This window comes from Siniperca chuatsi, linkage group LG4 (assembly GCF_020085105.1).
Source record: "Siniperca chuatsi isolate FFG_IHB_CAS linkage group LG4, ASM2008510v1, whole genome shotgun sequence".
NCBI classification, from domain to species: Eukaryota; Metazoa; Chordata; class Actinopteri; order Centrarchiformes; family Sinipercidae; genus Siniperca; species Siniperca chuatsi.
This window is the reverse complement of record NC_058045.1, coordinates 23,669,925-23,693,910: the sequence shown is the minus strand read 5'-3', so window position 1 is coordinate 23,693,910 and position 23,986 is coordinate 23,669,925. Positions and strand designations below refer to the sequence as shown.

General features: G+C 39.3%; 1 protein-coding gene across 2 annotated transcripts in view; it reads right to left on the bottom strand.

Moving 5' to 3' along the window:
* Positions 1-7,341: 7,341 nt before the first annotated feature.
* Positions 7,342-23,986, bottom strand: part of ranbp10 (RAN binding protein 10) — a 38,064-nt gene continuing 21,419 nt past the window's right edge. For both annotated transcript variants that reach the window (XM_044193266.1, XM_044193267.1), the window contains 12 exons: positions 19,679-19,846; positions 19,511-19,533; positions 18,322-18,506; positions 17,160-17,272; positions 16,569-16,677; positions 16,211-16,359; positions 15,829-16,045; positions 13,888-14,027; positions 13,473-13,621; positions 12,124-12,235; positions 11,410-11,551; positions 7,342-10,412 (listed from right to left, as the gene is read on the bottom strand). In XM_044193266.1, coding sequence (XP_044049201.1) covers positions 11,421-11,551; positions 12,124-12,235; positions 13,473-13,621; positions 13,888-14,027; positions 15,829-16,045; positions 16,211-16,359; positions 16,569-16,677; positions 17,160-17,272; positions 18,322-18,506; positions 19,511-19,533; positions 19,679-19,846 — 1,496 coding nt within the window. In that variant the 3' untranslated portion in view covers positions 7,342-10,412; positions 11,410-11,420. The remainder of the gene's footprint in view (positions 10,413-11,409; positions 11,552-12,123; positions 12,236-13,472; positions 13,622-13,887; positions 14,028-15,828; positions 16,046-16,210; positions 16,360-16,568; positions 16,678-17,159; positions 17,273-18,321; positions 18,507-19,510; positions 19,534-19,678; positions 19,847-23,986) is intronic.

The following is a 23,986-nucleotide window of genomic DNA, read 5'->3' as shown; positions in this document are numbered from 1 at the left end:
ACCGCTGGTAGAGAGGGGGGGGGGGCTGTCTCAGCCAACAGCTATGTTTACAAGAATTTGCAAATTTTAAGATTCGTGGCAAACTAAGAAAAACAGTTAGGCTACATACAGACAGCTTTCGTTTTGGCTTGTTCGTAACAATTCGCTTTTAGCTTAACAAGCACACTGTGCTTGTTCACCTCACCTGGTTCACTGTCTCCACCATGGCCTTTCTCCTCTGCTGTCCGCTGTGTGTGTGTGTGTGTGTGTGTGTGTGTGTGTGTGTGTGTGGGAGCTGGGCCCCGCCCTCGGTCAAACATGCAGAGGAGTAAACAGAGAAGTTAGTGTGACTATAAAATATTTAAAAATATTTTTTTTGCCATGGCTCCACACCAAATTCTAATGGGTTCTTCCTTGGTCCATGCTACACCCTCCTACCAAGTTTGAAGATGGGCCAGCAGTTTTTCTATAATCCTGCTGACAGACAGACAAAGAAACAAACAGCATTGAAAACATTACCTCACATTGCACAGTCTGCTGATATCATCTACCAAGTGACCAGAGGTGACAACAATGTGATCGAGCGGAGATCATGTCCTGCAAATCCATTACTATGAAACACTGTATATCCCTAATTAAACACTGTGCCAAGTTAGCTTGGTGTATTGAAGCACAGACAAACAAATACACACAAGCAGAAGGAGAGAGACACACACACAAGTGCAGGAACATTATGTTAGCTAGAAGCCCATAACATAACATAACATAAAAGGCCGGAGTCAATCTAATTATACAGACAGTAAACATTGGGGCGGCTGTGGTTTAGAGGTAGAGGGTTTGAACCCTGGCATCCCCCAGCCCGCATGTCAAGATTTTTGGCAAGATATTGAACCACAAATTGCTCCTGATTGCATGGTAGCCTCTGCCATCAGTGTGTCAATGAGACATGTAGTTTAAAGGAAGACTAGAAAGGCGCTATGCAAATACAGTCCATTTAGCATTTACAATTGTATATGCTATTAAGAGTAGCTAATTAAGTATATTGAGCATTGAAAGCTAGGAATTTAAGTCTTACTGTTTTCTCTCAGGTAAAGTTACATCCAGCATTGGCACGGTTCCCACTGTTTCACACCACTAACTGACGTCTGCATGTACAATGGCGAAATTGACACAAGGGGGAGCGCTAACATCGTTCCACAGCAGCCACAATGACAAGGCTGCCTGCCAGATTTTTTGTTTAAATTAGTCGTGTGAGCACAGGCATCGGCCAATGCCGATCTTCTCGAAATGCCAAAGATCAGCCTGATTAGTCGACCGCTAATCTCCACTTGCTCCTGGAAACTAAATATGGTCATGAACAGGGACCCAGACTGAACCCAAATATCTGTGCCTTCATGTATTTTGTTAAGTCCTGAAACTGAGGAAAATATTAAAGTTATAATTCTTAAGATTTCAGTTCTGCTTGATTTGGCAACACCTGTGGTTATTGGTGGTAACACTGAGAACATCTTAATAATACGCCCCAGAATTCTTTTCCGTAGTGACACGTTTTTCAATTAATGGGGGCATGAAACTTACTTTGAGCAGCTACATCATTTGAATCCAGTGGGGAAATGGTGGACTCCGCCACTGAAAATGCAAGCTACTGCATGGAAAGATAACAAATGAGCTCTCACACACACATTTGATGGCAATACTAGAATAAATGGCAGCCCAAAAAAAGCATTAAAAATTGGATTTGATATACAAAAATCTTAAGGATTATATCTTTAAAGAAACAGAGGGATGTGCAACCCCCCTTCCAGTTTAATCTTGACCCCTGACCCCTAAAATTTGTTTCCATTGGACATCATGTTCTTGTAAAGGTAAGTACTGTAAACCATTTCCAAGTATACTGTAGCCTCATTTTCTTTCCCTGCTTTTGAACTTATGTCATTGTTTCTGTATGTGTAAAGAGAATATATGTGCAAAACTGCACATTTAAAAGAGTACATACCCTGGTAAAGCTGCACTGCTCTGCTCATGATACCAGAGGAACAAACAATTTCTTGTGCACATGTTGATATGACAGAACTGAGAGGCAACACTACAACACATCTGCCAAACCCAACGGGGAAAAAAGGAATATTGTCTCTTTGCTGTCATTTCTTGCATATGACTTGTATTGTATACATTTTCAACTGTACCTGAAATAAAACGAGAGCTTGTTGCCCGTTCGTGTGAGCTGATAAATGTTCTGCGCTCTGCATATTCCACCTCATTGTACATCTCAGCCAGACTCCAACTGTGGCAATCAATTCAATCAGCAGCGCTTATGAACCCATTACAATCTAGCTGAGAGCAGACGGGGGCTGCATCCTTCAACTGGCCTCAGAGTAATTACTATTTAGTCAAGCTAAAAAGGATAGAAGGATGGGTAGATGGATAGATAGACAGATAGATGGGTGGGTAGACTAATAAAACATGTCCCTAATGACTTGCATGTGACTATGAATATGCATTACAGCGATTGGGCAATAAGAGTGGGTGTTGTGTTATTTACCCCCCCGAGAACGCTGTAGCAGGTTGCCATGGTGACTAACGTGTACCGTAGCAACAACGCTGAATGTTCCATCCCAATTCTGAAGGCCAGAGGTCTCCCAGCGCTGTGAGGATGTCTACAGCCTCGAGGGCGTAATATATGATGTAGGAAATTCATTGGCTGCAACGCTGACAGAGGCAGCCCACCACTCTCACCTCGAGCATAATTACAGGCTCAGCTCTCCGTCTGCACAAGAAAGGGGATTTTAACAATGCTCTGAGTAAAATTTTCAAGCATTTGTTTGAATCACTGACCTCTGGATGACCAGCATGTATTTCTGTGTCACGCGACTGAGAGCTGTAGCGCTAGCGTTGTGTGTGCAACATGTGGGGGGTGTACAGTCAAAATGGTCCGGGGCCTTATAATCACTGATGAGGCATTTATTGTTTATAGCTTGTTTTTTAACCCTTCAACTTCCAGTTGTCACCTTTTATTTCCACTTAAGTAGTTTCAAGGTTGGAAAAATCTCATTCACAGTGTCTGACAGTCATATCACTATCATATATATTATGTATCAGCTTGTTCCAACTCTTCATAAGATGTCATGTAGAGGTTTTATACATCATTTTATACTCTTTTCCTCAAAATTCTGAATATCAAACCTGCAGCCAAACGTCATTCATATTGTTGTTGCAGGTCAGTGGGTTCTAAGAGGTTGAGTGAACCACAGAAAAATTAGCACTTGTTTCTATTCCATTCTATTTTAGTCTATTTTGTTACAAGGACAGCCCTTTAAACCACCAAGTACATGCACCCACTCCTCTCCTCTTTAACCAGCATTGACCACAAATAGCCTAAGGTTCAGTGAAAAGATAGCTCAGATAGCACAGATATTTGATGACAGATGGTTTTCTTTTTTTTCACTGTCATTGCAAAATGAAGCTCAATTTGGTATTAAAGCTCAGTCAAATATGTTAAGATCCAACAACTAGCCATTGAGGGCATCATGTGGGCTCTCCAGCTTTAGAAGAGACAGACTGGCATGTGTTATAATAAACGCGTATTAAGTTGTCAAAGATAGCTGGAACAATACATCAGTTCTGTTTCAGGATAGGAAGCCAAGACTTGGGTCTGGGATGTCAATAAGCAACAGTTTCTTTGGAGAGCAGCAGCAGTGCTGCTCTGACTAATAGCCTTTTAAATCAGAGCGAATTGTTTTAAATAGCCTACTGCTTGACTACTTGCTTTTTTATGAAGCAATGAAAATATTAGCAATGTGGTTTAAGCTGTAAGGATGTATTTAGGTTTGTTAAGGTTTAGGAACAAAAAAAAACACTTGCTTAGGTTTAGGGAAACATTGTGATTTTGGTTAAAAAGACTACTTCGTTAAGGTTAGGGGATCTTCGTTGTCATGGTTACAATAATAAACATGTGGTGAAGCTTTAAAAAAAAAAATCAATGTTGACAGTTGGAAATGGGAAACGCACAGTGGTCTCCTGTGTTAAAGTCTGCTGTTTTGTTGACCAACTCATCCACCCGACCTCGTCACTATGTGGACTTTGTGGCTCTCTAAGAACGTCACCTTACTTCCTCCTTTCCTCCTTTGTCTTTATTACTACAGCCGCTAAAAGGCTTTGTCACTTGAACGTAACCGCCCCCTCTCTCTCTCTCACATATACACACACGCATTTACCTTACCATTTACAAATATATTGCCTTCGTTTTGACTATTTTATCCCATGTGAATATGGTTTTGTTTGCCATCTTGGCATTTTTGTAGTTTCTTATAAATGTTCACACGTTATATCATCATTTTGCATTTGTTGCTTTTGTAAAACTGGGAATTATACGCTAACTCTATGTTTAACATATGAACACAAGTTTGAGAAGACAAAATGGTAGTGAAGTGAAGTATGGGGTCCACTCAGTCATTGTAGCTATACCCGTTGGGACAAACATCCAACAGAATCGTTACATGCAGAGTTCTGCAGATACATTTTACACGTACAGAAAAACACCAACAAATGCATGTAGAGCAGAACTAGGCCGATACCCACTGATATTTAACATTCAAAAGAGAGCGCTCAAATGTTTTACCTTAAATCCAGCCCCCTAGACACCCTCCAGTCAAAAGCCCTCCAAACCCAAGAGCTGAGCCCAGAAAAGAGTCCCCTATGTCAGTTGGTGCTGAGACTAACTGCCCCCTTTCAGACACACTCTGACAAGTCTCACAACAGCACTGCTTTCGAAACACCAATCAGAGTAACGCAATGTAAAGAAACCTATCTGGAACATTGGAAAGAAGAAACTAAAAGCCAAAGTAGATCAGAATGTGATCTGGCCCAAAAAAGAGATTATGAAATGGCAAAATATCTCTCTGCTGTCAGAGACAGAAAGCTGAGACAGACCCTGACCGAGTACAGGCTCAGTGACCACAAAGTGGCAATTGAAAAAGGACGATACAAAAAATCCTGGCAACCAAAAGAAAACAGAATGTGTGGTCACTGTTAGACAGATGAGGCTGAGACTGCGATGCACTTCCTCCTACAATGTACAACATTCAATGAAATAAACATTTACTTTAACAAGTTCAACTCTGTAATCTCAGATTTCAAAGAGCTAAATGACCTCAAAATTAAAAATACTCCTAGGAGTCGGCGACAGGGCAGATGCTGCTGCCCAATATGTATCAACATGCCACAGCCTGAGGGACAGTGAATGACCTAGACACACACACGCACACACACACACACACACACACACACACACACACACACACACAAAAAATGTTGCAATGTTTATGTAGTTTTCACATATTTGTATTTGTATTTTTAACTGCAAGTCTACAATTTTCTTTTTTATTATCATTATTATTATTATTTTCTTATCTTACCTATCTGTATATATTTTAATAGTACGTCTTCTGTTTGTGTATATGTTGTTATTTTATGCAATGTTAACGTCTGTTTCCCATGCCAATAAAGCCCCATTGAATTGAATTGAGAAGCTATTCTAAAGGGGATGATAAGATGTAATATCCAATAGACTACTGTATGTTTATTCTATATAATTAAAAATGTATGACATGAACAGTGCAAAATGAAAAAAAAAGAGTTCATTCTCATCTGAGGACTCCTCTCAGTGTGATTGTTATGTATTCCCTGAGTCCCTTCTGCCCTCTGCTGTCCAACTACTGTAAAACAGAAAGGTACCACACAAGCAATAACAGATGACTTACTTCATTTAGGGAAATATATGATGCGTATATAAAACAAGCTGCTGTGAACTATGTGCCTTTGGTGGAATTATAAAACAAGATGTCTGCTGTTTGTTGTTGCACTATGACAGGCAGACTGTATGTAGCAGCACAGTTAACATCAACTTAACTTTATATCCATATAGTGATGTCTCAAGGCCACAAGTAAGCAGGCACACAAATAGCTATCCAACAACATGCCTGTCACAAATACATGTATTATACTCCAGTGTAACACATTAAGATGCAAATGATCTGAGTCTCCCAGCTCCTTTAATTGAATCTTTAACCCTACAATATCATTCAGAACCAATTTAATCTCTTTAATCTCTCTCTCTCTCTCTCTCTCTATATATATATATATATATATATATATATATGTATCTATATCTAATACAACATGCTTAACAAGCCTGATAATAATACTGCGTGCCATTTTGTTTTCACTTCATTTGAATCACTAAAAAAATGTGAGATGTGGGCGACAATTCAGAGGTCCAGAACCAGGCTACTTAACAATACATGGACTGTCCAGAATGCAGGCAATTGATAATATGAGCTGATAGAGCCAGAGTTTACTGAAAGCAGTAACATTCATTGTAGTTTACTTGAAACAAGTAAATTTTTCCCATTTAAATTCATGCCATAGACATGCTTACTTTTCCTCTTTAACTGATTGAAATCCATATTGAGGCCTATGGCAGTATTAGACATTAATCAGAATAGCACACAGTGCAAATCATGAACAATTAAACACTACCTATTGTTCATACACAGTCAAATAAGCCTTTAGGCGACGAGGAGCCCTGCAATTTTGACGTGGACTTTGCGTCTGACAGGCAATAAAGATACTTGTGGTGGATAAAGTAATTCAAACACTTTTTAATATACCTTTATCAAACCTAGTGACAAGTGTAGTACTGAAATATGCCAGTAGACTATTCATTAATTTCATTCTTTAAACATATTTCATTTAATTTATATATATATATACTGTAGGAGAAAAAATGATTAAATAAATAGAAAACACACCAAATAAAAACAGGAGATCAATCATATGCTTATGGATGTATTTTAATAAAAATAATTCTGTCAAAATTAAACAGAATACAATATTTCTTTTTAACATGTTTCCAGTACATAGGTTTTTTTTTCAATTATCATTTTTCCTTTTTTATATCGTTTTAAAGGTTTTAAAAGTCATGCTAAGTAGAGGGTAACTCATTTCACAATTTTTTTTTTTTTTACTTTTATTTTTTTTGCTAAAACTCAAAAGTCAAAACATGAAATTAAAATCATGATAGAAGTCAATTGTGCACAGCTTGTCTGCGATGCCTAAATCCATTTCTCCCGCCTCTCCATAAGAAGTCCATGTGGCTTCAGAGGCCTCGGGCCCATTTCCAAACCTGTTTGCATCCCTCCTTTCCTTAAAACAATCACTGATCACATCAGTGGCTATGTCTATGCAGGGATTAGAGGAAGGGTGTGTGGTAACAGCACTGAGACGTAGCCCAGGCTCAAACACAAAGGACAGCTGGGAGACTTATTCCCTACAGGTATGCAACAGAGGTTTTTCTTTCATGTACAAGTGTGTGTGTGTGTGTGTGTGTGTGTAACAGAAGTCCTTTACTGTGTACTGTATGTGTGGTTATTAGAATAGTTCCTATTATAGCAGAAGGTGTTTATAAAAACCAGATTGGTAAAAAGTTTGACCACATACCCTGTAGTGAACCCCACATTGCATACACACATCTCCAATATTATATTATTCCATATTTCTCTACCATAGACTTAAAATGCTCTTATAAATGGTAATATACACTTCAGGGTGGATCCACAAGCCATTTGGCAGGTCACAACAAAGCAGCCAGAGTCAGACAACATTCAGTCATTGCTATTTGGTTGAAAATAAGTCTGCTTTAAAAACAAAAGAATTATGTTTCAGATAAAGCTAAGGGATGGAACAAAAACAAGTTCTGTAATCAAAATCCAATTATTGATACACATGGAAATTGCATACAGATGAGTTCAATTTGTAATTTTGGCATGAACAATCATCTGTTTGGATACAGAGACAGAAAGCAGATAATGATGATCTTGACTTCCCCCAAGCTTCTAAAAAAGGAGCCGACATGTCCAATATTAAATTAATAAAGAAGACATTATGAAATAATAAATAATCTTATGAACAGAGTAAAATATACATTATAAAAGAGCCAATAAACTGTGAAATAATTTAATAAATCATCAAAACTCAACTCAGGCCCACTAACTGCCAGCTAGCAAGCTAGCTAGCTCCTGTTGGCTATAGCAAAGACAAAGACTGTGTTTTTGCTCTTCACAGAGTTGTGTGACTTGCTCTGAGAAACATTTCCAGAATCACAAGACTGCCAAAGTAATTCTGAATTAACCAGCTAATGTTAGCTGCTGCGTTTAACACTGGTTATTCACTTTGATGCAGAGTTATAAATCCAAGCCCACAAGCCAGCCTAGCTAGTTAGCTGGCTAGGTAGGTAGCATATGTAGCCTTGTTAAGCTAAATAAAAAGAAAGATTAGCTACTGTGTAGTGTGTTTATGAGCAGCAGCAACTAATTGGTTGATTCAAAATTACCAACTAGCAAGTAAGTTATCTACTAGTAAATAGGAGCAAACTGGCTCCAGCTTGGTTGCAGTTGTTGGGCCTGCCAAGATAAACTGGAGACTGGTTGAAAGGTGAGTGGGCGGGCACTGGTGACAACACAGCTGTCATGAAAAGTGACGTTATGAAATAAAGACAGACTTTTGAAAAAGGGCATTTTCAATAGACCAACATGCGAAATTTAATTATTTCACAATTTATTGGTTCAATGATATATTTTACTCTAAATAAAGACATTATGAAATAAATAATCATATGAATGAATATTAATTTAATATTGAACACTTTGGGGCTCCATACAAAGTGGAGGACAGCGAGAAGTGGTTCACAAAAGATGCTGTAACTGTAATTTCATGCTGTGGGGGCTGGAAGTGGTAATTGGTAGTGTTGTTACAACTGATCTTACTCCAAAACAGGACCTCCTGAACAGGAGCAATGTGGTTACTTTGTTTGTAAATCTCATGGTGGTCAGCAGCAAATCTGAACAAAAAAAAAATCCTTCTTTTCCCATCTGGGACAAACTTGGGGTTTTGGGCTATATAAACAATAAACTTGACTTGACTATGTCCTCCTGTCCAATAATAGGTAGAACATAGTCAAGTCAAGTTTATGGGTGTTAGATAAATAGTGGGGTCTGAGTCTTTTTCCAACACATGCAACTGGTTTTCACAACCTTTGAGTGGTTTGGAATCAAATGCCCAAGAGGAAAGAAAGACTGTGATTTAATTATCACAAAGTGCACCCTAAAATTTAAAACCTTCCTATTTGTGAAATGATTTCACCTCTTAATTTGAAATTCTAATGGTGTCAGCACCTGCATAGAGCAAGTCAGGCTGGGGACGATGGACTGGAGTAATGAAATCCCCAGGGGTGACTTGACTTTTAGCCATACACACTCTGCTTGTTAGTCTGCCTTTGATACTGATTTTCTCTATGCTGGCATTAAGGTGACCATGATAATAGTGTTAGGTTGGCTCCTGAGAGCGGGTGTTGTAGCTGCCGCTGGGGCAGAGCTCTGCCACCTGCAACCACCTCACTGATTGGTCGATGCTGTGGTCGTTACAGTAAAATTAAGGCTCCAACACCTCTAATATTCCAATTGAATCCCTTGTCATCACCCTCTCCCCCTGGTTACTGGCAGTGTTTACCACTGCAGAGGCTCTTCAATTATGTTTTTTACACGAGTGATGTTTTTTTCAGGATGTGTCCTGTTCTTTGGCTACCAGCCTGTTAGCTCAAAGCATTTTATTCATGAAACATTACATTACTGTGACATACAGCCCTACATTTTTATTTCCAACTTTCTGGAATAATTTGGGGGCCCACTTTTGTCTTACATCAGTCCATTTTCTATCAGTAGTAGTGTTTCCTATACGTCATCAGCCTTGACCAGAGCTAACGATCTGCTCCACACAATCAGAGGTGTTTTTCATGCTGGGCACTGGTTTGCTCACCCTCCTGAATGCATTTCAAGTAATGAATGCACTTCCAAGTGGATATTTTAGGGGGATATAGGGCTCAGAGTCTGTCTGCCTTCTGGTTCTAATTAAAAATGAAGTTAATATACCTCAGGTTTTGTTAAGTTGACCTGCAGTCGTGAGGGGGCACCGTGGTAACCAGATGTGGGTATTGTGGTCTGTGATATGGTGAACAACAACAATGTGACTAAAATACTGATTGTAGGGAATCAAAATCCACCCATCAAAACAGAAGAAAAATAAAAAGGGGAATTACAATTTGTTTTGTCCAGGATGAGCACAACAAACTGACAAAAAAAGAACTATAAAAATGGCTAGATAAACAGAATAATAATTAATTATCTTTAAATAGTGTCACACATTTTTTATTTGATAATACTAAAGTAAAAGGAAGCTTTCTTCTCTCGCGCTCTCCTCTGCTCCTCTGTCTGTGCCGCTGGCTCGGTCTGACGGACAGCCAAACACACGCATGCTCGTTCCTCCGTCGCCATGACAACTACCTGCTGGACATGCCTCTCTCAGTGCTACTTAACATTAACCTGTGGAGAGACAGGTAATTATCTAAGCAAGGTAATGAATTAATGTAGCATGATTAAAACAGCTTGCTTTAATATTCATGTACAGCAGATATGCTGTTTTGGTATTTTCATTTTGTTTGGGAGTAACTGTTCTTCCTTTTAATTCATACACTGTATGATCAGTGTATATGCAATTCCAAACTATCATCAATGATTAAGGGAAATTCTGATATTTTTCAACCTGGATCTTATTCTCATAATTGTGGCCATTCTGACTATGGGTCGTGCTTACTTTGAGAGAGAGATCTGGTTATGTTATTGTCTTCTAAAAAATTCAAAGAATCTAAGCAGTGCAATGGCTGCTAATCCAGTGGACTATTATTTCACTTTGATAGTGTGTTTCACCTCCCCAAAATCAACTGGAAGAAAAACCTGTGGCCAGCTGAACCAAATGGTCAGGACATTTTTGTAGGATGTTTACCTCTGTTTAAGTAGTATCATGCAGTATATGCAGCAATAAGCAACAAGTGTTTGTTATTATTGCAGATGAATAGCTAGTTTGGTTAGCTGGCAAGTTGCCACAGAAGTAAGTACTTATGCAGTTAGCTACAATAGCTAATCCTGGGGAATAACTTCTGAGTTCACTTTCAGTTGGACTCAGAGAAAGGTGTTTGAAATGATTTATGTAAATATACGGTTTATCTGGAAAGCTTTAGGAGGCTTGCACCACTTGCCATGAAATATGTTGTTTTGCAGGTGTCCACCTTTCGAAGGTGGCAAGTGAGAAATTAGCATGACCCAAAGTCAAAACAACAATTTTGAGAAAGATCTAGGCTGCAATACAATGTAATTTTCTTTTAACTCACCAAGCACCACCACCTTCAGTCTAATATGGGCTAGGCTACCATGAGCACTGATTTAGAGCTGAGATTTAACTGTCAGATGAAAGATTGGAGCCAGGAACAAGCATTGTCCGTGGCTATGGTAGTAATGCCTTTTACTACATAAACTTACTCACCTGGACCTGGGCTAGTGCAAAAAGTTATCTACTCTGGCGAAGGAGCAGGAACCAGACCGGACTCGGGCCATGAGCTGAACACACTCTGTGGCCTGGCCGAGCGCTAACATTAGCGGAGGCTGCTTAGGCAGATTTTGGGACTCTAGAGCAGAAAAACACAATCAGGCAGGGGTAATGCATCACATCATGTGCCTGGGCATGAGAGCATCTGTCTAAATTTTAATATCAAAAGATACGGTTTACATTATTTTTTTCTTTTTCTGCTATGCGTAAGGGACCATAGCAATACTTAAAGGGACAGTTCACCCCAAAATCAAAAATACATATTTTTCCTCTCAAAGAAATGCAGTCATCTCTAAGGCCGATATCTCCAAAACTAGGCAACTCACACCAAAACAATCTAGTTGGATAAATAGTACTACAGGTCAGAGGAAAAATATGTATTTTTGATTTTAAGTTTGTCCTAATCGTCTCAGATGCTCCGGTTCCTTGAATTTGCAGAGTCTGCTCACTGCACTGTTAGAGATCACATCTTATTTTCATATTGTACGTATAATTTGAATAAAATTTGAACTACAGATAGACTCTATTTCTAAGGCAGACATGGCTGTTACATTATCATGGTGTTACGGTAAAAAAAACTGCAGTTGTATTTTGAAGACATAAGTACAGTATCTGTGTAACATACAGTACGTGTCTGTGTCTGTTCTTTACCCAGTATGGCGCTGTTGAGTGCGGAGCAGAGCGATTCTCTCTGCGTAGGGTCTAACTGCTGGCCCACGGGGCAGTTCCACGGGTCTGAGTACGCTAGCAGGCTGAATGCATCCTACACAGACAGACAGACAGACAGACAGACAGACAGACAGACAGACAGACAGACAGAGGGGATATGAATACAACACTGCAGTGCATACATTCTGATGCTTCCTGGGTTGGGCTTATAATGTGTCATTTAGCTCTAAATCTATCTTTCTTAAATGTATACATTTCCGAGGGCAAAGTGAAGCAATGATTGATAGATGACTAGACATTACCGATTGGTATACATTAGCAACATAGCCATGAGAAAAGATTGTCCTGAGTGCTTCCCAAATAAATGTTGTCATTTCAAAATATATATTCCTGGCAATTGTAGTATGATCTTTGGTCGCTATTATGATGATATAAACTACAATATACCTTCAGTGAAGTAGTAGTAGTAGTAGTAGTAGTAGTAGTAGTAGTGCTATTGCTAAATATGAATTATTGAGACAAGGCAAGGCCTACAAGACCATGCTAACCCATTTAGGTCTGCTGTAAAGAAAAGACAGAAAGACTGCACATCAGTTATAATCACATCACATTATAAAGGTTTTACTTTTCTTATTTCCTTTATTCAGGCAGCCAAAATCATGACTCCAATGGGATGATAATGTTGCTCTGTGTCTGCTGGGTGTTTAAGCAGGTAACAATTTAATTAGCTGAAAGTACAGTATGTCAGGGCTATGTTTCTGTCACCTGGTTTCTGACCCATGGTGGTGAAAAATTACTTAATGCAAAAATAGAAGGAAACAGTAATTTCAGAATAAATGTCCTTCTTGGAAATGTGTCCATTTCTATGGGCCTATTTTGTTGTGATGGAAGTTTTGCTATAATGCAATTAAAACAAAATTATGATGATATTAGAAAACGGCCTGTGTTTAACAAACAACAACTACAGACAGAACCTCTATCATTTCCATGCAGTTTCTTTTGTTTTTCCACAGGCTCTATTGCTCTCAGAGTGGCTGCATATGAATCAGAGGACACAGCCTGCAGTACAAAGTCATTTGAACCTTCTCCTGTGCACCAGAGAACTGACCCACTGGTTGTAAGACATTCGGGACTCTATCTGCTTTATTACAGCACATGCTAAATCAAAAATCGCACAAATTCCTGCAGCGTGTACAGAATGCTGCAACCAGGATTTTAACTGGTGCCAACAGAAGAAATCTCTTCAGCCCAGTTTTGGAATCCCTTTAATCTGTTGTAGCAGAGCGGTTTGTTGAAATCAAGAGTGTGTGCACGTGCAGGTGTGTGTGTACCTGTAACATCTTCTTGTGTGTGGCGTTCTTGCCGTACTCGCGGCACAGCTGTTCATTGAGAGCCTGTAGCTCCCGTCCAAACTGGATCATCCTCTCTGTGGCTGCCTGGTTCCCTCCACAAAGCTGTCTACTATTACTACAACCCACATCTGCTGGCAAACAGACACACACGTGCACACACACACACACAGTTAAAGTAGACACATAGAAACATCCTGCTGGAAGTTGAATTTAAAAAATATGAGAGAAAAGGCAAAAAAGCAAGAAGCGTGGTATACAAACAGCATATAAAGAAGTGAAAATAAGCACAAAAAAAGCAAGAAACATGCCTGATGTTGCTTATATGAGACTAACAGGAGTATGTAGAGTTGAGATCTACATGTGTATGTGTGTGTGTGTGTGTGTGTGTGTATACCTGTGACCCCATTGCCAATGCTGTTGTCATCTGGCTGAAGGATCTCTTCGTGTTTGTATGTGCCATTCATGATCCGCGCTGAGGAGCTCTCAACAACCCCGTTGGTATAGTGCTCTGCTTCAATCTCCATCTCACTGTCACTACACACACACACACACAAATACACAAAGGATGGCACACGGGAGCGTTAAACTCAAAAGATGATGGTTCACAAAAAATAATATGAACATAATGTAAACATTTTATGCTCCAGGTGGCTGGTCTTTTAATGTCACTGGCCCAGTTGCCTTATCAGTTCATTTTAACTTGACAGAAAGGACTGGCAGTCTAAACATGACTAAAGATATTTTCCTAGATGGTATGACAACACTTTATTCATCAGTTACATTGCTGAAACCAAACTAAGTGCCAGGTGGCACTGCACATTACTTACTACTTACTTACAAACTTACTTAAATATGTAGCTTAGACAATATGGTTAAACTGAGGATTAGCTGAAAACCGGTCTGGTCCCTAATTTTATTTGCACATTGTTGTAGAAGTTGTAAAAAAAACAAAACAGAACTGTCCTTCCAAGATGCTACCCTGTTGCTTCCTGTCATGTTGCTACATGTACATCATGCTAACAATCAATAAACAAGATCCTATATGACCCCTTAAAGACCCTGAAAGCTAGGTTTCAAATAGTTTGGATTTTTTAAAGTGGGATTGTATGAGGTACTTATCCATACTCAGTGTATTACCTACAGTTGATGGTGATGGGCACGCCCCTAGTTTGGAGACGCAGACAGGAGTCCCAGCATGGAAGCTAAACAATGTACTAACCAATAACTGTAACTAACCAATCGAGGCAGCAGTAGACCAGCAACTCCTGTGTTCTGCGAGGTAAAATTACTGATTTTGTCAAAGGAGTCTGGTGGCTTTGAAGAGAGCGATATAACAGCTTCAGTTCTCAGTCATAAAGTGCTGTTTGATGGCAATGTAAAGTGGTGAAAATGTTCTAAATATATCGTACACTTAAACTGATATCGATGACTAAATAAGCAAAAATCAACATTAAAGTTCAGAAAACCCCTCCATCTTTAGTCAGTTTAACACTGAAAAACTCAGTTAATCTGCTTCATCAGACTGTGTGGGTGTGGTTTGATCAGATTTGATTAACAATGGCTGTTTAGCAAATAACCAGACAACAATCACCAGAGTATGATTCAGATGTTGCTTAATATTGACTGGCACTGAAAGATGTGATGTCATCTTTTCCAACTGAGCCCTGCCCATTTCAAACCAGTGAGACGAGCAGAGACAAAACAGCCCAGACGGAAATATCTCGTGTGAAACAAGCAAAATTGTTCAAACTTTGGCAGATAACAATGTGTCCACGTCAGACCAGATCACTCATAGTTAGAAGTTGCATTTTCAGGACATTTAACAGAAAATAATATGCACTCACTCAAAATAAGATGATATCTAAATGATAATTTGCAGAGATCAAAATGGAATAGAAGTAAAATGGCTCCTGTTTTGACATTGAGTAATCAAACTGACTTCCTTCTAATAATAATCCAGTGGCACGCAAAGTAAAATGTGGTGTTGTGTCATAGAAGCTGCCAATGTTCTTGGTAATGTTTGTATTTGCTTGCAGTGTTCACATATTAATGTCTTAAAATGACTGTGGTAATCATTTATTGATGATAAACTATTAACTAATCTCATGTGGCACCTTTGATGATCAATTGACAACTGAAAATTATAACACTGAGCATAACTAGAGCATAACCTACATCTCTATATATTTGTAACCATATATTGAGGGTAGCTGCTACATCTGATACTATCACCAATACCTTACACCATACCTGCTGTGTATTAGCTGTACAGATAACTCCAGGATCAACAAGTCTGGGTTAATCTGCTCTAAATGAAACTGACAGGCCTTCCTACCTGGTTTCCTGGGTGCTGTTGGTGCTGTGTGGCTGGCTCTTAGTGGAGTCGGAGGAGTTGGACTCGGTGTAGTTGACGGAGGAAGGGGAGGAAGAGGTGGAGGAGGAGGCGGAGGAGGACACGCTGGGGTATTTGAGGCTGCTGGTGCCGGCGCCACTGTGGCTCTTTGACTTGTTGGGGGGAGTCACCCCATTACTGCAGGTCGGGCTGTCTGCTCCTGGGTGAGGGGAGACGGGGCACAGTAAAACACAGACGCATAGCTCCTTTCTTACAGTCACTGGCAAAATCATTCTTTTTGGTGGCTGTTTTTAGGCATTTCCATCTTTATCGATGTGTTTCTCTACAGAGAGGACAAAAGTATAGAGGAGATGAGCATGTGTACCTCCAGTGTGCAGGTGTGTGTTGCTGGCTCCGTGGTGGGGGCTGACGCTGGGTGAGCCAGGGTAACTGTCCTGGGACTTGGGCGAGCGAATGTTAAAGCAGCAAACCTCACTGTCTGTACCGTTCACCATCTCCACGAATTGACGACACCTAAAAAGCAAGGCATACTGGTGATTCTCGTATTGACTGGAAAACTACATTTTTAAGCAAGAGGTGCCACGTGTTTCTTGTCAAGCAAAGTTCCCTTCCACAGCAGTATTAGTAAAGGTAAACAATCATTGCTCGGCTTTACAGATAATTTATTGTTAGAGCATCTTTGTCCTGCATTTGATCTTAATCTTTAAACCACGCTGACTTACTTCAACATGAATAAGAGGTTGGGGTTGTGTTCTAACAGGCCGGGATAAAGCTGCTGAGTAGCTTCTATGGCTTCGCCCACCCGTCCTGCCAGCACCAGCTTCTGTATTCCTATTAGACAAAAGAAACAGGGTGTTATTTAAAGTATATTGATCAAGAGGAACAATGCTTTCACAGCAAACATTCGATAGAAGCCAGTGCATCATTCATAGAGGCCACGGGTCATTAGGGCCAAACAATACCCACAGCATCTAATTCTGGACATCTTTTGTTTCAAACTGGTGGGATACTTACACATTTAGACCACATTTAATTTCTGGTTTGGATGAGAAAAGTATTATTTGATGATAAGAAAAGTTTGCTTGTAAAAACCTTTAGCATTAGTGCATTGAGTCCACCAATTAAATGTCAAAGTGATTACTGGAAGTATTCTGTAGGAAAAACAGGCTACTACACATTAGCTAGTTTAGGAGAAAAACTTCAACAACAACATCAAACTTGGAACATTTTTGGTGCTGTTAAATTACTTAATACTGTATCCGATATTTGCAACAATACAAATGAAAATGTGAAATTCTATGCGTTTCACTCACTCTGTCTGTTCTTTATAGATGTCTGGTCCTCTTGTATCATGGTCTCTGTGGCTCTGGCAAAGGCTGTTGCAGTGGCACAGTACCCATGATGCACCAGGTAGCTGGACACCATACTGGAGACAAAACAGGAAAAAATGGTTTAAAGGCTGAATTTTTTAAAGGATAAGTCTGGTGATATTCTATATTCATACTGTCAACAAAATCCCACAAAAGGACCAAAACCAAACAATGTGTCAGTCCACCTCTAATACTTTCTGGCTTCACAATACTGTCTGTCTCTCTCCACCCCAAGCCCATTGGTTGCCACTGAAGACATACATCTTTCAAAACAGGCCATTATTTAAAAAGGTTCAATCATTTCCTAAAACAGCTGGGCACTGAAGTTTTAGCAAATGTTATTCAATTCCAGATTTGGTGCTCTAGTGAGTATTTACGGCAGCAGGACGGTGTATGGGGCATTAACTCAAAATAAACTACATTGCCAAGCTTCATTGTAATAAAGGGACATGTCACCCAGTGCAACAGTGTGGCTGACTGATGCGTTTGTAATAGTTTTTGCACAACATTGGAGCTCTATGGCTCAGAGGAATAAGATATGTCAGGCTTTGGATACACAGACAATACTTGTTAGTAGTGATTCTGTTGGTTTTGGGTTTTGACAATAAGAAAAATATAGAATATCACCAATCTTATCCTTTAAGTAATGAGACCATAAACATCACAGCCATACGCATCATTTATTGTTATTATCTATTTAAAAATGAATTATCATTAAAAATGCAATTGATACAGCAAGATTTATTTTTTAATTAATACATGTGAGTAATCATGTTTTCATCTGCTGGGGAATGTTTTTTAGCTGTCTCACATCGCCCACCATCTTCACTTACTATGGAAGCCTGCGGTCTCTATATGGTAATTCACAACAGTGTAATGTGTTGCAGTATTTTGTGTAAAAATGTACCCTTGTCCTCTGCAACACTGTCAGCTTTTGCTGTGTATTATTTAAATTATTTTTGCTCAGCTGCTACATACTGTCTTATTCTCAGCTATATTGCTGTAGCATCACTCAAAACAGTGTGTTCTCATAGTGACAGGTGTGTGTGTGTGTGTGTGTGTGTGTGTGTGGGTGTGTGTGTTTGCGGAGGTGTCTGAATCTTACTTCTGCAGGACGGCCTGCCACTCCCCCAGCCTCTCTCCTATGGGGAAGCGAGCGATCATGCCATGGATCTTGGCCCGCCATTCGCTCATGTAGTCCTCGATGTCGAAGACAAACGGCTGCTGGCCAAAGTTAGCGTCTACAATCTCACCCGGAGTTTGAAGCCCCACAGTGGGGTACAGGTTGGGCTGGTAGATAGATAAAGACAAAAAATAAAGCAGGTTAAAACAGTCAGTTTTTGCGTATACAGTCTTAGACCAATTATTACAGTATTATAGTAGTAATTATACAGTAAGTTGCATAATCTTAAAACAGGAATAAGATGTGCGCTGGTTATTAGTTTATGGTGGCAGCAGGCTTGTTTGTTTACCTACAGCTTATTGAACTGGGACACTAAACAGTCCCACTTTCACCTTTTTAATGACATTTATTTTAGAAACATCCTGGTTTGTAAAATATACTGGAAATGCAAATAAGAACTTTATGCCCAAGCCTCACAAGTTCTTAAAAGTTTTGCTTATGGAAAGCCCTAGGTTACGGCTTGTTAAGTTCTTGTAATGGAAAACTGTCACTGGATAAACAGGCTGGCACAAACTGTAAGCTGGCTTTTTACTAAGCTGTCATTAGATTATAGGATTCAGTTGGACTTGGGTCTTTTAGTACATGCAAAAACCACCAACAGGGTATGAAATTAACACCAACACCCGGTTGAATGCTGTTTAGGTCTGACAGTGGTTAGTAACTCCATCTGCTCTCGCAGCCACTGTGGTCAGCAGCCAACTGTGATTTTGAGTTCCTGTTCTATTCTTAAAACTTATCTGGCTGTTTTTTGTTTTTGTTTTTTTTTTTTTTCAGGGGAATGTTCCAGTTACTGCGGTCACTGGACAAAAAAAGGTTAGTTTCCAACCCATCTGCCGACATAAGTTGCAATTAGATACGGACCTGCATGGTCAATATCCACTTCTGTATTATTATATAGTTTGTCAGTCACTACAGTTACAGGAATGGTATGATAAGGATCATATAGGTCTGGTATCATAATATTAGCTAAAGTATAGTGTAAAGTGTAATTTGTTTAGGGTAATACTGTCTATTTTCGGCAATAAAAAAGTTAGAGAGCATTGGTAGAGTTTAGTTGGTATATCATGAAACTTATTCAGCAATTATGTGATTCACATATAATGATACTTACAGGGAGGTCTGTGAAGGCTACACCTAGGGGATAAAAGGACAGAACAGTTAAAGTATACATGATGATTTCAAGCTATAACTTAAGCAATAAATAACAAGCTACTCATCACTGTACCACACAGTTAAAATTAACTCTCGAACATATACAACACACAACATGTACACCAACCTAAACTGATGCCATTTTTGGTGTAAAAGCAAGTGTTGTTGATGAGGTTAACGCAGCAGCCAATCACGTCCCCCGTGGTGAACGTTGGGCCGTACGGTTGGCCAGTCCCGGAGGAGCAGAAGGAGTGGCCGTCATCTCCATGGTAACCGTATGAGTGCTTGTCCCATCCTAAAATAGGACAAGGATTAGGATTAGTTTTGTCATTTTATACTTGACCCCGTATGAAAAATGTGTTGTTAGCCAAACAACACAGGAAAAGATTGATCAATATGCATGTTGTTTTACAGCACTACTACACTCAGTGCTTTTTTTATTCAGTCTAATACTGCACACATCAAGTGGGTGCAGCTCAGTATAAACTGTTTCTGAATCCAAGGGAGCATTTGAGGTGAAGTGACTGCTCTGGGTCACTCTTAACAGTAGTTGCTGCTGAAGGAGGGGAGACAGTTACTCATTGACTTCTGCTGCTCAGATTTTCCCATCTGACTACCACTGCCTGCAGGGCGTCTCATGAAAATTCACACACACACACTTTCTGACTCTTTGGCATGTGGTGCAGTGCTGTCGATGACCGGCAGGAGGATCTTGTCTATGTAAAGAAACTGGTGAGTCACTGCCAACAGGAACAGCAGGGGGAGAGAAGAGGATGTCATGATTTGGTCATTAAACTCCAGACGGTTAGCTTACCGCCGCTGTAGAGTTGAAACCTCATTATTCAGTTTACTGCTCAGTATATTTGGTAACGCTTTATTTTACAAGTCTGTTATTTCCTTCAAATTTCCTAGGAAGTTTTCTGGAAAAAACTATGTAATTTAGTACAAATGATAGGGAAAATAGAGACAGCAATAGGCCTTTTTCACAGCAACCATTTTGATTTGTCATAGTAGGAAAATCCTAGGTGTTACTAATTTGTGTTACTAACAATGGCTCCATCTAATAATAGTAACAATGCTCCTGGTGTTGTGCACAAAGACACAGCATTCACCCTGAAACTGAAGCAGCTAAATGGAATCCAGCCATCATTCATTTTATTATTTACACCTGAGCTTTTCCTACTGTGACATGTCAAAATGTGTTGTGTGGCCTATTGTTTAAATTCCAGTAAGTTAATTCAAGGGCTTGTGAGCCCTTTAAATGAAGCAGTGTGTGTTTGTGACCCCTTGTCAAAGGTTATGGCCTCAGTATGGACATGAGAGTGGGTTTTCATACATTTATTGTTTAATTTGAAAGATTTTTACAGGCCTAAAGAAGTTAAAGTTTCCAATATTTTACAAAGAAAATTACTGAGAGTTAGAAGAGAAGATCAATACCACTCCTATGCTGCCTGGCAACCTTACGATGACGATAAGACACCAGTAAGTCATTGGTCCAGTCAAGAAATAGTTACAGGATGTAACTTATTAGATTAGATTAGATTCAGCTTTATTGTCATTACACATTGTGCAACGAAATGCAGTTTAGGTCTAACCAGAAGTGCAATAAGCAAGTGCAGGATATAAAGTATGTGCATAAATGCAGGATAGAGCAGTATTATGAAAATATTTTACAAGTGGTATTATGGACATTATATACAGATGGCATTACTATAAACAGAACTTATGGTAAAACCATAAATTGTTGTTTTCACATTTTGGATTTTGTACAGAATAAACAAACGAGATACAACATGTTAATTAATGAGTTTTAGAGGTGCTGGTAGGCAGATTTTTGACTTTTTACTTTAGGAGAGCCAAGCTGGCTGTTTCCCCGTTTCCAGTCTTTATGCTAAGCTAAGCTAACCATCTTCTGGCTCTAGCTTCATTTTTATCGTACAAACATGACAGTGGTATCGATCTTCTCATCCAATTCTATTTCCAAAAATTTCAAACTATTCCTTTAACCATCTTGTGACCCCTCAGATTCAACCCACATGTTGGAAGCCACTGACTTTAAGACTCTCTAGTCTTATAGTCAGTGTACAGCAGCTCAGCTGAACATGCAATAATGTGTAACTTGTCTACAGACAAGCATACAATTCAACAAATTTATGAAGAAAAGAGTTTCCAATTATAAATGAATAATGCATTAATATTTACTTGGTTTTAAATTAAACAAAATGACCTATAATTACATTACATAGTTCTTTCTAGGAAACTTCCTAAGAAATTGTTTATTTAAGGAATTTAAAGAAATTACACACCCATAAAATAAAGTGTTACCATACAGTATATTTGAAGTATAAGTTTATACGTTCCTTTATGACTTCACAATAGGAACCATCAAGCACACTAAAACTTTTTGTTTGATTTCTTGGTATGGGAAACTCACAGTGCAAAACAAAAATCGTTTGTTCAGCATTGTTAAAGTAGCCAGCAAAATAATTGGCATGCAGCAGCTTTCTTTAGCAGATATTTATGACAGACAAGTTTTGCGGAAGGCACAGTCTTAGCCAGCTCTGACCACCCTTCTCAGATCTAATTTTATGTCAGTGCTCTTAACCATGTCTTTCTTTTCAGTTGATAAAACCTCAAATAACCACTGAAAAAGAGAAAGAAGCTTTGTGTACAGCGGGTACCGCAGAGCAAGAGGTGCTAGTAACTGCAAGATGAACAAGCAGTATAGCCAACGTGTAGTCTGACCTCAAATAACCTTTATGTATTTATATACCCTTCTTAAAAGAGGCTGTAAAGCAATCTCTACAGGGTTACATGTGTCCAGTAGACTGCCTATCCAATAGAAATATGCAGTACTGACACCAATATTGATCAGATTCCTGTATGTTCCACAAAGCTAACAGACAACCTCAGGAACGACATTTTATAGAAGAGCAGAAACGGTGTTCTGTCTTTCTTTGAAAGTAACGGCTCTCTAAAAGAGAAGATAGATCGCAGTCACTTTGGTCCAGTGAATCTAAACCAGCTGACTAATGTCTAGTAAAACATACAGCTTGGATCTACAAAGATCATATCATTGTGATTTCAGTACAACAAAGAGCTGACAAAAACGCCGGACTGGAGGTCTACAGCATGATTCCTCTACAGGGAGAGAAAACAACTACATTTGCTAACATCAGACACTTGCAGTTATTTGGATGACGAGCTTGTTATGTTAAGTTTTACACTAATCCAGTTTCGCATTAAGTCCTCTTCCTGAACTGACCAAGCTGAAAGGGACCTGAACCTGACAGCGTTCAGCATCAGCTCGCTGCCGCTCTTCAATCACAGCTTGTCTGTCGTTGCCAAAAAGCAAAGCAGGGTTAGTGAAAGTAGGTCGTGGGTGAGCCGAGATATTAGATGCGTACTTGTACATGTGTATGTGTGTGTATCTGTGAGCATGTAATAAAGAATTGTTTTTGACAAATATATTTATGGGCATTTTATTTTTTCAGCACATCAAGACATATACAAATGTATCCCTCCCAGTCGCCCTCGTCCCACCCCCAGTCCCCCTCTGTCAATAATCTTGACACAAAGTTACCAAAAGATAAAGTAAATAATAACAACGAAAATAAAATAACATAGACATTATTTAGTAAACCAAGTAAGTAAATAGCCTAAACAAAAAAAAACAATTACAAAAAAACATAAATAAATCAAAATTAAATAAATGGATAAAAGAGACATATTACATGTCAAATTATTAAGTCTTAACAATGAAATGTAATAAAGTGTTTGTTGTTGTTTGTGTCACGTGCATTAGTATGTTTCTTTTAACTTGAGCACATACTGTCTGTAATGCAGTCTGTTGAGCACACGTGTATTTACTTTACTTTGGGGGGGGGGGGTTGGAGGTATTAGATTAATCTGCTGACAGGGATATTGCATCTAAAGCCAGGCTCACTGCTCCAACATGCTAATGAAATGGGCAGGCCTCCACAGCAGGATCAGACACAGAGGTCAGCAGTAGAGAACATTGTACTATGAAGAGACACACACATATACTGTATATATAAACGCAAATGAATGCGTGAGTTCACCAGACGCACATAGATGCACAGGCAAGTGGGGACAAACACAAACAAGTACACTCAGAGACCCAATCAGTCAGTCCATGACACACACAGATAAATCCAAGTTCAGAACAAGCACACACTGGCACAAACACACTGAGTCAGTCAGAGTTAAGGCAATCAACAGTAATCTATCTACCAGGGCTACAGACCATCTGTAGTGGAAACCTAGCAACTAAAAATATCTTCATAACTAATGTGTGAGCAGGTTTGGAAAACACGTCCATCCACGCAACGCTGTTCCACACTATTCCACCCTTTGTGTGACATTTGACACATGTGAATCAAGAAGAGAGGAGTGTGTGTGTGTGTGTGTGTGT